This window comes from Carcharhinus amblyrhynchos, chromosome 27, assembly GCF_965287045.1.
Source record: "Carcharhinus amblyrhynchos chromosome 27, sCarAmb.v2.hapA, whole genome shotgun sequence".
NCBI classification, from domain to species: Eukaryota; Metazoa; Chordata; class Chondrichthyes; order Carcharhiniformes; family Carcharhinidae; genus Carcharhinus; species Carcharhinus amblyrhynchos.
In genome coordinates this window covers 41,373,394-41,389,270 of record NC_137350.1, presented here as the reverse complement: position 1 = coordinate 41,389,270, position 15,877 = coordinate 41,373,394, and the positions used below count along the sequence as shown (strand labels likewise).

Sequence of the window (15,877 nt, the reverse complement as noted above, 5' to 3'; positions counted from 1 at the left end):
CATCTGATCTGTTCCTTGCTGCCTGTACATTTCATACAACTCTGTCTTCCTCTTAATCAGTGTTACAATCTCCCTCGAGAACCAAGGTTCCTTATTCCTATTTACTTTGCCTTTAATCCTGACAGGAATGTACAAACTCTGCACTCTCAAAATTTCTCCTTTGAAGGCCTCCCACTTTCCATTTCCATCCTTACCAGAGAACAGCCTGTCCCAATCCACACTTCCCAGATCCCTTCTCATTTCATCAAATTTGGCCTTTTTCCAGTTCAGAGCTTCAACCCGAGGACCAGATCTATCCTTATCCATGATCAGGTTGAAACTAATGGCATTATGATCACTGAATCCAAAGTGTTCCCTCACACTCACATCCCTCGCCTGCCCTAACTCATGTTCTCCCCATGTCTGCATGGGTTTCCTCCAGTTTCCTCCCATAGTCTAAAGATGTGTGGGTTAGATTATTTGGCCATGAAAAATGCACAGGGTTATGGGGATAGGGTGGAGGGGAGGGCTGGGTGTGACGCTGTTTTGGAGTTGATGCAGACTCGATGGGTGAATAGCCTCTTTCTGCACTGTCGGAATCCATGGTTCTACGTACTGGACCGTATGACTCTTCGAGCTTCTCCACCATTCATGACGGATCTTGGGTTTCAACTTCATGTTCCCACCCACTCTCCAACCCCTTAATTCCCGAGTCCAAAATCTGCCTGTCCCAGTCTTAAATATATTCAACACTGGAGCATCCACAACCCTCTGGGGGAGAGAATTCCAAAGGTTCACAACACTTTGAGTGAAGGATTTTCTCCTTATCTCAGTCCCAGGTGATCAGTCCTCCCCGAGACTGAGCTCCTCCATTCCCCACCGTGTTTCAGATTCCCTGACCACCCGATCAAACCCCCCTCAGAATCCTGTCGGTTTCTGTGAGATCATCTCAACATTTTTCTAAACTCCAGAGAATATAAACCCAATTTACTCAGCCTCTCATCGTTGGATAACCCCCTCATCCCAGTGAACCAATCTAGTGAACCTCGCTGTACTCTCTCCAGTGCCTGGATATCCTTTCCTAAATGTGAAGACCAAAACTGACACAGTGTTCCAGATGTGGGCCGGGATTCTCCCAAAAATATTTTAAGTGGTGAATTTGCGTGAAAACTGGAGTAATTCAGTGGGAATTAGGAAGAATCTCACACTTTGTACATGGTAGAGGCCACCAGCACAAATATCATTGAAAGTCAGGGGCGGGGCTTATTCCCACTCGAGACACCGGCAGCAGAGTGCTGAGGGGGCCATTGCGCACGTGCTGATCAGTGTAGTGCACACTGCTGGCTTCCTGACCGCTGGCCAGCACCGCAACCCTGCATCGCTGGCAATGTCACCACACCCCCCTCCAATGGCCCAACCACTGGCCTCCCTGACCATTCCAGAGCCAGCCTCAAAGCACCCCCTCCCAGTCCTCCTCAATCTCCACCCCCCCCATTGACCCAACCCCCCCTGCAGTGCCACCCCACCTGCAGCCACAAATACTCCCACAGTCCCGACCCCCCTATATTCCTTAGGCTCCCTATGCCCTGCCCCATAAGCCCTGCCCCCTTGATGCTGACCCATGCCAGGTGGGCAGTGCAAAGATGCCCCCTGGGCATTGGCTTTTTGCCCATTGGGCAGTGCCAGCAGACCCAGGCTGGCACCCCCCCCCCCCCACTGCCTGACCTCTGGGGGTCCCGATTGCCCCTCCTTCACTCCAGTGGGGTTGGGTTGCCAACTCCCTGAAAGAGAGGAGCTCCAGTAAACCCCACTGGAGTGAGCCTCTCTGATGGGAGGGAGATGTCAGTGGGTTTGGAGATTTCAGTCCTGGGCCCGCTAATGATGTTTAACATTAAATCCCCTGCTTACCTCATGTATCTCCACATCTACTTCTGGTGCAGAGCTGACCGTGGCAGAGATCTGGTGCTGGGAGAGGTGCTGGTACCGTATGCTCAGTGAGGATCGCTCTAGTCCAGCCTTGCTGAAATCCCCCGGCCGCCTGCATAATATATGAGCAGGATGGGAGATCCACCCCCACGGTGTCTCCAAAACAGGGTTTACAGATAATAGACAGTGTGAGTGGAGAGAAGGATAATCGCAGGTTAGAGAGGTGTGAATTGTCTCCAGCCAGGACACTGAGTGAGATTTTCAAGGCCAGGCCAAATGGTGGGGATTACAGATAGTGAGACGTGAACCCGAGATCCCGGTTGAGAGCATCCTCGTTTGTGTGGAACTTGGCTATCAGTAACCAAGTATCTGTACCTGGAAAGACAAGACTTGATTACCTGTTAAGACTCGCATTCCAACTATTATCTTGCAATTGTGTCTCTGTCTATATATGTCCTGTTTGTGAATCCATCTCTCCACTCACCTGATGAAGGAGCGGCGCTCCGAAAGCTCGTGCTACTAATTAAGTGTGTTGGACTTTAACCTGGTGTTGTGAGAGTTCTCACCGAAACCTTCTTTACAAAGGGACATTCCAGATGGAAACGTCTCTTCCTGATCAGAGTCACTGTGAGGGCAGTGTGGGTGAGACTCCCGGTGTGTGGGAAGGAGCTGACAGGAAGGCTCCTTCTCACCAGCCGCCAGGCTCGGTCTTGCTGCTTGTTTGGAAGTTTTGGTGATGAGACATTCTGCCAGATGATATTGTCAGCCTGCTCAGGGAACCACCCACTAGGATCCACCATCTCCTTTTCCCACAGCGCCTCCAGGACATTACAAGACAGACTTGGGCCAAAGGTGTTTTTCTACCTACATTTTCCCATGAGGGAGAGACGGTACAACAGCATGATCTGTGTCAGAGTGACCAGACTGGACCGACACAGCTCAGAATCTCAGTAATGTAGTGAGACTTGGTGCTGTACCGGAATGATATTTAGCCGGTATAACTACCTCCTGGAGATTCCACCCTCGCTCACAGTTCAGCTTTAAGGCAGTGGTTTGTCTCCCACGTCAGTACAATGTTGACAGGAGATCTCTCGTTCCATGCCCTTCAGTGTCATTGAAAGTAGTTACCAAGGGTAACGGGACAGCTGATTGTAAACAGCCAGGATGAGGAGTTGAGATCTGCCTGGGTTCCGACCAGCACATTCTGTGCCCAGGCATCTGCCCAAACATTTTACAGATGACTCATTGTCCTCTGGCATCTTGTTGGAAAGACAAATTTCTTCATGTGTGAGCCAACAGTAAGGGTCAACTAGAGGGCAAGGGGGTCCGGGGGTGGGGGTGGGGGTGGGGGTGGGGGTCCGGGGGTGGGGGCGGGGATGGGGGTCCGGGGGTGGGGGTGGATCCTGGCTAGAATTACACCAATTACATTCTGTTCACTCAGACCTTTAAAAACCATTGCATATTGTCTCCGTCTCTCTCTTTGCCTGTTTCAATTTCTCTCTCTGTTTGTTTCAATCACTCTCTCTCTCTGTCTGTTTCCCTCTTTCTTTCGCTATCTGCCTGTTTTTCCCTCTCTCTCTCTGCCTGCTTCCTTCTCTGTCTGTCTGTTTCACTCTCTCTCTCTGTCTCTTTCTCTCCATCTGTTACACACACTCTCTCTCTGTTTCCCTCTCTCTCTGTTTCCCTCTCACTCTGCCTGTTTCCCCCTCTCTCTCTCTGCCTGGTTCCCTCTCTCTCTCTCTCTGTTTCTCTCTCTCTCTCTCTCTGCCTGTTTCCCTCTCTCTCTCTCTCTCTGTTTCAATCTCTCTCTCTGTTTCCCTCTCTCTCTCTCTCTGTTTCAATCTCTCTCTCTGTTTCACTCTCTCATTCTGTTACACACTCTGTCTCTCTGTTTCACTCCCTCTCTCTCTCTGTTTCCCTCTCTCTCTGCCTGTTTCCCCCCCACCTCTCTGTTTCACTCTCTCTCTCTCTCTCTGTTACACACTCTCTCTGTTTCACTCTCTCTCTCTGTTTCACTCTCTCCCTCTCTGTTACACACTCTCTCTCTCTGTTTCACTCCCTCTCTCTCTCTGTTTCCCTCTCTCTCTCTCTGTTTCACTCTCTCTGTTACATACTCTCTGTTTCACTCCCCCCCTCTCTCTCTGTTTCACTCTCTCTCTCTGTTACACACTCTCTCTCTGTTTCACTCCCTCTCTCTCTGTTTCAGTCTCTCTCTCTGTTTCACTCTCTCTGTTACATACTCTCTGTTTCACTCCCCCCCTCTCTCTCTGTTTCACTCTCTCTCTCTGTTACACACTCTCTCTCTGTTTCACTCCCTCTCTCTCTGTTTCACTCTCTCTCTCTGTTTCACTCTCTCTGTTACATACTCTCTGTTTCACTCCCCCCCTCTCTCTCTGTTTCACTCTCTCTCTCTGTTACACACTCTCTCTCTGTTTCACTCCCTCTCTCTCTGTTTCACTCTCTCTCTGTTACACACTCTCTCTCTGTTTCACTCTCTCTCTCTGTTTCACTCCCTCTCTCTGTCTGTTTCCCTCTCTCTCTCTCTGTTACACTCTCTCTCTGTTTCACTCTCTCTCTCTGTTTCACTCTCTCTCTCTCTGTTTCACTCTCTCTCTCTCTCTGTTTCCCTCTCTCTCTCTCTGTTTCACTCTCTGTCTCTCTGTTTCCCTCTCTCTCTCTGTCTCACTTTCTTTCTCCCATTCTTTATCTCTGGCTCTATTTCCACTTTCTTTCGCTTTCTCTTTTCTTCATTTCTTTTCAGAAGTGCAATCTGGATAAATCCTGGAGGGGAGCTACAGTCCCCAGTCTGAAGTGTAATGTTGATGATATTGGAAAAGAGAGTTCAGAGCAGAAAGGCAGACACAAAGTAATCATTCTGTCCCAGGGCGAAACCAGTCCAGGGATTTGAAAACTAGAAAGAAGTTTAAAATTTCTCTGCAGTCGCCATCAGCCAATGATCAGGAAGTTCATGTACTTATGGGGTTAAAACTATTTCCCTGGTTCCCTCCCAAGCCCTGGTTAATATCTTTCTGGACAGGTGAAGAATGTGACAACCCTTAACAATGAAAAAGTCCATTTCATTTTGTTAGATTTGTTGTAAATGATTCAAGGTGGAGTTTCTGTCACCACAAGATGGAAGTCTCACAACAGCTTAAAGTTTAACCTGGTGATGTCAGACTTTACCCAAGTCCAACGCCGGCATTTCCACATCATGGCCACAAGATGGTCCATTGTTTATATTGACAATCTCGGTCTTGATGCTCTGGGGACAGTTTCAAAGTTTGTAGATGACACAAAACCCGGAAGTGTTGTAAACTGAGAAGGACAGTGTCAAATTTCAAAAGGACATAGACCAGTTGGTGGAGTGGGTGGATTGGTGAAGTTCAGTGTGGACAGTGAGAGGTGATGTATTTTGGTCGGAATAACACAGAGAGACAATATAAAATAAAGGGGAACATTCTAAAAGCGTTCAGGAGCAGAGGGAGCTGGGTGTTAATGTGCATTAGGGTTAGGGTGGCAGGACAGGTGGAGAGCAATTAATAAAGCATACAGTATTCAGGGCTTTATTAATGGGGGAACAGAGTACAACAGCAAGGAGACAATGCTGAATTTATACAAGACACTAATTAGACCTCAGCTGGAATGTTGTGCACAGCTCTGGGAGCCACACTATAGGAAGGATGTGAACACAGTGGAGAGAGGGCAGAAGGGGCTTCCAAGAACGGTTCCAGGGATGAGATACTTCAGCTATGAGGATGGATTGGAGAGGTTGGAGCTGGTCTCCTTGGAGAAGAGAAGCCAAAGAGGTGATTTGTTAGAGATGTTCAAGATCACAAGTGGGCTGGACAGAGTAGGTCAGGAGAAACTGTCACCGCTTGTAAAAGGATCACGAATAAGATTTAAAGTGATTAACTAAAGATGCAAACGTGAGGTGAGAAAAACTTCTTCACACAACTGGTTGGGGTTTAGGACACACTGCCTGGAGTTGTGGTGGAGGCAGTTCAATCAAGGCATTCAAGAGAGCATTAGATGATTGCTTGAAAAGGGGCAATGTGCAATGGTATGGGGAAAAGGCAGAGGAAATGGCACTATGATGCTCATTTGGAGAGCCGGTGCAGACACGATGGGCCGAATGTCCTCCTTCCGCACTGTAACAATTCTGTGATCCTGATTCTGTGTTTCTGTGGTTTAAATAGACTTTAGTTGGAACTGAATTGGAAGTTGACGAGGGGTTTGAAAGGATGAGAGGTCATTATAAGGTCAAAGAACAAAGCACAAAGAACAGCACAACACGAACAGGCCCTCCAGCCCTGCAAGCCAATGCTGATCATGATGTCCTGACTAAACCTTAAAAAACCTTCAAACCTTCACTCGGTCTGTATCGCTCTACTCCCTCCCTGTTCCTGTCCCCATCCAGATGCCTCTTAAATGTTGCTGATGTTCCTGCTTCCACTCCCTCCTCTGGCAGCGCGTTCCAGGCACCCACCCACTCTCTGTGTGAAAACCTTCCCCACACACACCTCCCTTAGACTTTCCCCCTCTCCCCTTCAACCTGAGCCCTCCTGAAATTGGCACTTCCCCCCCCGGGAGAAGCCTCTGACTGTCCACCCTGTCTCTGCCTCTGGATTAGGGAGAATATGTCATTGCTCCAGGAATGGGTAAAACCGAAGGTTTAACATTTACTAAAATCACAAAGGCGGATGGGAGGAGAAATTGTTTTAAACAGAAAGTGGCAGCAATTCTTCTGCCCTGACCCCACAGGAATCGTGGGGGGAGAGGAACAGACCACACACTGTACTGGGCAGGATTCTCCGGGGCAAGGTGGCAGGAGAATCCCAGGGTTTGAATGTAGCATTTACTGAGCAGAAACAGTTTGAGAAAGTTGGGAACCAGCATCTAAAATTTCTTCTCAAAGGAAGTGGATAAATATTTGAAAGTAATTTAATGAAACGGGGCCGATGAAATGTCAGAATAATCATAATTCATTCATAAGGTTAGTTCACACATAACGGGCCAAATGGCCTCTTATTCCTGTCATGTGAAATTAGTTTGAAGGAAGTGGGAGAGGTTGGGGAGAAGGTGGAGAATTGTCAGGACTGAGATATTCGAACAGGGACTAGTTTAAATGCTGAGAAATGGGATTAGTTCTGATAGCGATAGTTTCAGGAGTCATTTCCTGAAGGAGTTCATTCCCTCTGTTCAATTTTCTCATTTTAAACATAATAACAGGAACAGCCTGGGTCCAGGCATGGGGCACAATCTGTCCAGAAACAGTCTCCTTCTGCAACTTAACCCCACTGCACCAAAATGACAGGCTTCCTGCCAGGAACAATCCGAGCCAGGGTAGTGAGCACATTCCACACTCCATCCAAGTTTCCATCATTAGACCGGCCAGAGTCTTAATCATAGACTGGAAACTTCTGAGGCACATGCTTAACTGATGGACTTAATGGCTCCCGTAGGGGACAGCAGCTTGCAGATTTATTCCAGCAATTCTGTTTTTATTTTAACATTGCATCTAAGACCAGAGGATTTATAATTATTATCAAATCTGTGGAACAGTAAGTGCAGTTATAACTAGCGCAGAGCCTTGTGGAGGCCTGGGAGATTATAATTATCCAATTCCATGTGGCACCTTTTCCAGGTTCACTGCAGTCCCGATGTAGCAGGTTCTGGAGTTTTAACATTGACTTGACATTGGAAAAATGGACAGGTTAAACTTTTCACTCAACTTCTCTCTGACCCAATCTCTTTGTTACAACTTTAATGCATCTCTGTCTCAGTTTCAATGAATCTCCCACTCACTGTTACATGTCTCTGGCAGAGGTGGGAACTTTAAGAGTTTCGGAATGTTTGTTGTAGGACTTGAATGCTTCTTTGAGCATTAATGCAGTCCCCATTGTTTAATGGGCAGTGAATGAGATATAAAGAATAACATCCTGAATACGTGATTTCCTGGACATTGGACCCCAAGGTTCTCCCCATGTCCAATAATCTGCTGTCAATAATCTGATGGACATAGAGAGAGGGAAGGTCTGCAGGGGAGGCTACTCCGTGTACTAATGTTTCCCCAGAAGGTGGGAATCTAAGACGAGATTCGTTCTATCCTCCTCACTGGGAGAATGACATCACAAGTCGAAGGCTCCCTGTTTATCCAATACTCGGCCAAATGGAAGAAGCGCAGATTCCAATAACAAGTCTCTGAGTTGCTTGGATACAGTGAATGGCATTCCTGTAAAACAACTTCACACAGGAACCTTTTCCAGGAATGATGATGAAAGCAGGAGAATCTACTCCTAATGACCGAGGAATGGGTAAGAGAGGAAGGATAAGAGGGAATGGGGGATTAGAGAAATGGAAGAGAATGAAGCAAGGAGGGCTTGAATCTTTCCTTTACAATGACAGGATGTCCGAGAGATATTGAAGTCCTTTATAAATGCAGCTGGCAGTTTGTGCATAGCAAGCTCCCACAGACAGCAGTGAGGTAATAAGCAGATAACCTGTTTCAGTTGATAAAATGCTCCATCTCTTTCCTTCAGACCCTGTGGCCACCTGGGATAATCAGGCCCTGATAAACGGCAGCAAAGGGGGTAACTCCTGTCCTTCTTCCAAAAAGTTCAAAGCAGCAACAAGGGATCTGTTATATCCACTGGAAAGAGCGAATGGTGTGGGTAAGCCGGCGTTGGACTGGCGTAAACACAGTAAAAAGTCTGACAACACCAGGTTTTAGTCCAACCTATTTATTTGATAATATACTCACTAGCTTTCGGGGTTACCCCCTTCGTCAGGTGACAAAGGGGGTAACCCCGAAAGCTAGTGAGTATATTATCAAATAAATAGGTTGGACTAAAACCTGGTGTTGTCAGACTTTTTACTGTAAGAGCGAATGGGACAGGGGCTTGGTTAAGCTGCGTAAGAAAGGATGTGGATAAAGTAATGACAGAAAAATTAAAGGAATGACAATCTAAACTGAAAAGAGAAACTGATTAAAAAATGCGCTGCAGGCCCATCGGCCTCTGGAAGAGATGGTTCCAGAGACTCCTGTGGTGAAATGATCGCAGCCACCCATGCTCTGTTTCATGGGCTGTGCGGTGGGACAGCATCGTTTGTTGTGACATTGGAAGCAGAATGGGTGTGGAGCTGGGTCCTGGAATATGAGACACTTGCCATCAATCGATGTAAAGCTTAATGTCATTATGGCTCATATTTTGCAGCCCATTAGACGGTTAATGGTGAACAACACGGGTGAAATTTTACAACCTCATTGCGCCTATTTTGCGGCAGGAAAATGTCATAAAATTGGGCATAAAGCGGCTGGTGAAAATGGTGCCCGTTTTCACACCTCTCACGGTTTTATGAGACCCGGATTTCCAGCGTGGTCGGCCCCTCATGTTTAGCACCTGTTTAGTGAGCTCGGCACTCTATCGTCTGCACTCACTTATCTTCATGGCCTCACTGGGAGGGGTTCTCTCAGGCCAGGAAAACACCTCCTCCCCATGAATGGAGAACAGTCATCTTGGCCTCGCTGGAGGCCACTGAGACTTCCCCCAGGGAGGCTGAGTGCAAAGTCCAAACCTTGGTACCATCCATTGGGCAGTGCGGAGGGTGGGGGGGGGGGGGGGGGGTGGTGGGGAGCAATGGGGGTTGGGGATTGTGGGGGTGGAGCCAATGGGGCTGGAGAGGGCCCATGGCCATTTGGCTTGGGATTGGTGAGTGTGGAAAGGGGGGGCGGCCGTGATTGCTCTGGGCAGCAGGGAGAGGTGACAGCGGGGGCTACATAACCAAGAACATAAGAACTAGAAGCAGGAGTCGGCCATCTGGCCCCTTGAGCCTGCTCCACCATTCAATAAGATCATGGCTGATCTTTTTGTGGACTCAGCTCCACTTACCCTCCCACTCACCATAACCCTTAATTCCCTGTTCAAAAATTTATCTATCCTTGCCTTAAAAACATTCACTGGGCAGGGAATTCCACAGATTCACAACCCTTTGTGTGAAGAAGTTCCTCCTCAACTCAGTCCTAAATCTGCATCCCCTTATTTTGAGGCTACGCCCCCTAGTTCTAATTTCACCCGCCAGTGGAAACAACTTCCCTGTTTCTATCTTATCAATTCCCTTCATAATTTAATATGATTCTGCAAGATCATTCTTCTGAATTCCAATGAGTATAGCCCCAGTCTACTCAGTCTCTCCTCATCAATCAACCCTCTCAACTCCGGAATCAGCCTAGTGAATCTCCTCTGCACCCCCTCCAGTGCCAGTATATCCTTTCTCAAGTAAGGAGATCAAAACTGTACACAGTACTCCAGGTGTGGCCTCAACAGTACCTTATACAGCTGCAACATAACCTCGCTGTTTTTAAACTCCATCCCTCTAGCAATGAAGGACAAAATTCCATTTGCCTTCTTAATTACCTGCTGCATCTGCAAACCAACACATTGAGATTCCTGCACAAGGACACCCAGATCCCTCTGCACAGCAGCATGCTGCAATTTTGTACCATTTAAATAATAGTCCATTTTGCTGTTATTCCTACCAAAATGGATGACCTCACATTTACCAACATTGTACTCCATCTGCCAGACCCTCACCCATTCACTTAGACTATCTATATCCCTTTGCAGACTTTCAGCGTCCTCTGCACACTTTGCTCTTCCACCCAGCTCAGTGTTATCTGTGAATTTTGACACACTACACTTAGTCCTTAAGTCCAAATCATCTTTGTAAATCGTAAACAATTGTGATCCCAACACAGACCCCTGAGGCACATCACTAGTCAAAAAATGGATCAGGACCTCTCCCATTTTCATGTTAGCTGGAGGCCGGGTCCTATTTTACCATTTTAATTCTAAGTGCTGGGTGGATTTGAAACTGGGAGTGTTTCAGCTCTGACTTTTAGACCTGTTCTCAGGCACTCCCATATACACTCTGCCTGAAAAAATATCAGCAATTCTGAGTCGCGCTGCACAAGCCTGTGGGCAGGGCTTAACCTGCCCAAAACCCTGCATCTCCGATTGGCGTCTCCAACTGCACATGCGCAGAAAAAAACTAGACGGAATAACGTTCTCCTGCCACATTGTGCCCGGGTCCCTGATCCCCACAGACATTGCCCCACCCCACAACATTACTGACCCTCTTATTCCCCTTCCGCTACCCAGACTGATCACAGGCCCCTCCCTCTCTTCCCCACTATCGATCTCAAGTACAGTGTCAGTGAACACACCCACCACCCCCCCCCCCCCGGCTTCCCCACTACTCCCCCACCGCCCCCCCCCTCCCCACTCCCCCCCCAACCCCCCCGCTCCCCCCCCACCGCCCCCCCTGCTTCCCCACTACCCCCCCGCCCCCCTTCCCCACTCCCCCCCACCCCCCCCTTCCCCACTCCCCCCACCCCCCGCCCCCCTGCCTCCCCCCCGCCTCCCCCCCGCCTCCCCTACTGATCTCAAGCACAGAGCCATTAGACACTCGGCATTTATCTCCTCACTAACTGGAGCGCCCGAATCAGAGCCTGTCTGCTTCCCGCTGATTCTGGATGGGGGAGCGGGGTGGTAAAGGGGCAGTGCTGGTAAGGTCGGGTGTGCAGACCATTAAGTCAATTTAAACGCGTGCAAATACATTTAAATTGCCGTCACGCCCCTCGCAGTCCCGACCTCAGTCATTTCCAGGCCTTGGTAAAGTGGGAATCAGTGCGGAGACGGGCACGGATTGCAATACTCACCTCACACCAAACTTTCACACCCAAAAACAGGTGCAACTTGATAGTAAAATCAGACCCTCGGAATTAATCTCGTAAAACTTTGGCCTATGGGTGAGAGTATCTCATTCTCCTTTAGTGATAGCTAACTGGCTATTTCAGTGAACTGTTTGAGTGCGAGATGGTGGATCAGACTGACCAGTTAGCGCAATGCATTACCCAGACTGTAAACAACAGCTGCCTAATCTATGTTTAGTCAGGGTGGGAATATCAGCAAACGTTATTCTTGCCTCTCATTTTGTTGACGATCCCTGTGAATTTAGGCAGCAGCAAATATGCAAACAATCACCCCAGAGAAAGGTCCAGCCATTCACACATTCCCCATCCAGGGCTGGTACAGATAGAAATCTATCGTAGTCTTTCTGTCTCTTTCAGGAAGATTTTTGTACACTATCTTACAGCCTCTCTCCTCTGTTTTGTTCTCCCTGTGGGAGATATCTGTACACTGACAGGTGTTTTGCAGTCCCCTCTCTCTTTGGGAGGTATCTGTAACCTGAATGGTGTCTCTCAGTCTTGCATTCTCAGGGAGGTATTTTTACTCTAACTGGTGTCCCCCCCTCTGCTGGCGATGTCTCTGTCACTGATTGGAGGAGTTATCCTTTGTGGCCCAGGTAAGTTGCCTTGTCCTTTTTCGATAAGCCTGCTCAGTCTCCCTGTCGGAGGAACATCACACGGCCCTGGCTGTCTTTGGGTAATTCTCCCATCTTAACCAAAGCTGTAAGCAATGGAGGGCAACCTAAATCCCAGCACCGTGTGTGCGGCAGCCCCTCTGACACATAAACCCTCTGATGTAATAAATGGGCCAAAGCCCACCAGAGTGTTTACTACATTTGACATCGAGACACGAGAAGAATCTGGATAGGTGACCAAAAACTCCATCAAAGAGACTGATGTTAAGAAGCAACTTACAGGAGGTGAGAGGGAGAGAGAGAGAAAGAGGAATATAACCGAGAGAGAGAGAGAGAGGTGGAGAGGTTTAGGGAGGCAATTCTAGGAATTCCAGAGTTTGGAACCAAGGAAGTTGAAAGCATCTGCACCAAGGATGGATCAACTAAAATCAGCTCAAGAGAATAGAAGAAAGAAAACCGATATCGCGATGGCTTGTGAGGCTGGAGCGAGTTATAGAGATAGGGAAAGGAGCATCTTGAAAACAGGGATAAGAATTTTAAAATTAGGGTGTTGCTGGACTGAGAACCAATGCGGTCAGTGAGTGTGGAGGTGATGAAGAGCTGACCTCCTGCTCCTAGTTCATATGAGTTGAGGCTGTTTAGCTGATGTAGAAATAGGTGATTTTAATGATGCTGTGAATTTATTATCAGAAACTTAAATCAGGGTCAAATATGACAGCCAGTCTTGCTCTCGAAGGAGTGCAGGGAAGGGTTTATCAGTCTGATTCCTGGGATGGTGGGATTGATGTATGAGGAGAGATTGAGCTGGTTCAGATTGTATTCACCGGAATTTAGAAGAATGAGGTGGGGAAGTGGGATCTCATAGAAATTTAGAAAATTCTAACAGGACCAGACAGGATAGATGCAGGAAGGATGTTCATGATGGTGAGGGAGTCCAGATTCAAGGGTCACAGTCTGAGGGTAAGGGGAAACCATTCAGAACTGAGGTGAGGAGAAATTTCTTCATCCAGTGGTGAGCCTGTGGAATTCACTACCACAGAATGTAACTGAGGTGAAAACATTGTCTGTTTCCAAGGAGTTAGGTATAGTTCTTGTGGTAAAGGGCAGCGAAGGATATGGGGGGAAGGCGGGATCAGACTATTGAGTTAGATAAAGCTCAAAAGGCCGAATGGCCTCCCCTGATCTGAGTTTCTATGTGTACATGTGGAATCTAACATTGTGTACTTGGATGTTGTTGCCAAGGGGAAGCATTTAGGTTAGAAAGAAAAGGGCAGAGATAGATGTGTAGGGGACACCAGAGGAACAGGAAGAGAAGCCATTCTGTGTGATTCTCTGGCTACAATTAAATAAGAATGGAACCAGGCAATAACAGTTCCAATCAGCTGGATAAGAGTGCAGAGATATTGGAGGAAGATGCACCATGGTGTACCACACAAAGTATACCAGCCCCAATGTTGCGTGTGCCCTGTGGTATACTGGTATACTAATGACGCCAGTTTCTAGCTGAGCGTGTGATGGAGAACTATGTGGACATCAGAAAATCAGTCAGAGTTCTATCCAGTTTTATTTCAATGTCAAAAATCAGTACAAAACAATCACATTAAAATAAACGCACTGGGACAGAAACTCACTGGTACACATATAGATATGAGATATAAGACACAAGTGTTGCCTCAGCATTCTCCGTGACCTTCTCGCATCCTGTGTTTCCTGCTCATTAACCTTCCTTATTTCTATTACCCAATCCTCTATCAAAGCTTTGTGAACCTTCCTCATTGTCCAGGAACAGTGAGTGCACTGGCACTATACACTGGAGTGGGAGAAACTGGAGGGGACTCTCTCCCTCCAAAACCCCCCTCACACACACAGCTGACTCCACTCCAACTGACCTCATACATCTCCACTTTCCACATCATCCCAATATCCCGCAATTCCCTTTGGATCTATCACCCTCTGGAATACATTCAATGGCGGAGCAACCACAATCCGTTCAGTTTTTCCAACTGAATCCTAAATGGACAATCCCCTACCCTGAGACTGAGCACATGGTCTAGAATCCCCAGCCAATGGGAACACTTTCCAACAAATCCCTTAAGAAATTCTTATGTTTAATTGAAATCACCTCTCATTCTTCTAAAGTCGAATCTTCACACCCTGACTAAACTGTACACTGCATCAAAATACTCCTCAGACACATCCTATCCCACAGCCTGTCTCAGCCTCTCTGAGCTTCCTGGGACATGGACCTGGACAGGGATCTTTGCACCATGTCCGCTTTCTTGCTGTCCAGTCTGACAGGCTGGATAACTGGAGGAAGTTCTTTGGTGATCTCCGAGATGTCTCTCTTATCCTGACAACTGCCGCCGAGCTCAGAGCTCGCTCCAGCTCAATGATTGCACTCAGCTCTGGGGGAGTCACTGCCCTTTCCACTTTGTTGCTGATTTGAGTGGGGTTGAAGATGGGCAGTGGAAGCTGCTTGCGGTATGGCAGGCTGTACTCAGTCAGTGTCTCTCCCAAGCGGCCCATCCTCATCACATTGTTCAGGTTTCGCTGCACCAGGTAGGTCACCTGATATTTCCTGTTGTAACTCTCCTTCCGGACATCATTCACCTCGTTTAAAGAGCATCTACCACAAGGAGAAACATGGAGATTAACAAATGGAGATTTAGCCGGATCCTCATCACATTCCCTTGATTAACAACACCCTTTTCCCAAACAATCTCTGTCTCAACCTTGCTGTGCCTCTCTCTGTCTCTGTGTGACCCTCCCTCTGTCTCTGTCTCTCTGTGTGACCCTCCCTCTGTCTCTCTCTCTCTGTGACCCTCCCTCTGTCTCTCTCTCTCTCTGTGACCCTCCCTCTGTCTCTGTCTCTGTGTGACCCTCCCTCTGTCTCTGTCTCTCTGTGTGACCCTCCCTCTGTCTCTGTCTCTGTGTGACCCTCCCTCTGTCTCTCTCTCTCTCTGTGACCCTCCCTCTGTCTCTGTCTCTGTGTGACCCTCCCTCTGTCTCTGTCTCTCTGTGTGACCCTCCCTCTGTCTCTGTCTCTCTGTGTGACCCTCCCTCTGTCTCTCTGACCCTCCCTCTCTCTCTCTCTATTCCTTTATATCTATTTCTCTCTCTCACTCTTTCTGTATTTCACTCTCTGTCTCTCTCACTGCCTTTCTCTATTTCTATCTCTGTGCGTCTCTCCCTATTTTCTCTCTCCGTCTCTCTCTCTCTTTCTGTATCTCCCTCTGTCTCGCTTTCTCTTACTCTATCTCTCCCACTGTCTCTCTCCCCCCCCCCCCCCCCCCCCCAGTGTCTCAGTCTCTGGGCTGGATTTGTTCTCTCTGTGGTTCTGACCCTGGCTGATAGTCCAGTAACCAGCCCGCTGTGAGCCCCTGAGGGCCGGGTGCGGTTTGGGTGAGAACTCACCGCTCCTGAGGCTGAGTCCTGAGGCTGAGCTGCTGCCACTGAGCAGAGTAAAGCTCCTTCCTCTGGCTGTTCTCCTCATTCACTAAGCAGCTGAGAGTGGCACTGGGTGTCAGTTCCATCCCGGCGATAGTCTCCCTGTCTGGGTTCACCAGCTTCTCCCTGTGTGTGTGTGTGT

General features: G+C 48.1%; 1 protein-coding gene across 1 annotated transcript; it reads right to left on the bottom strand.

Moving 5' to 3' along the window:
* Window positions 1-13,833: 13,833 nt before the first annotated feature.
* On the bottom strand, window positions 13,834-15,877 carry LOC145359238 (telethonin-like). The gene is given in 3 exon segments (XM_080213734.1): window positions 13,834-14,659; window positions 14,662-14,914; window positions 15,703-15,877. Coding segments are annotated over 3 exon segments (528 nt in total). The 5' UTR covers window positions 15,822-15,877; the 3' UTR covers window positions 13,834-14,503.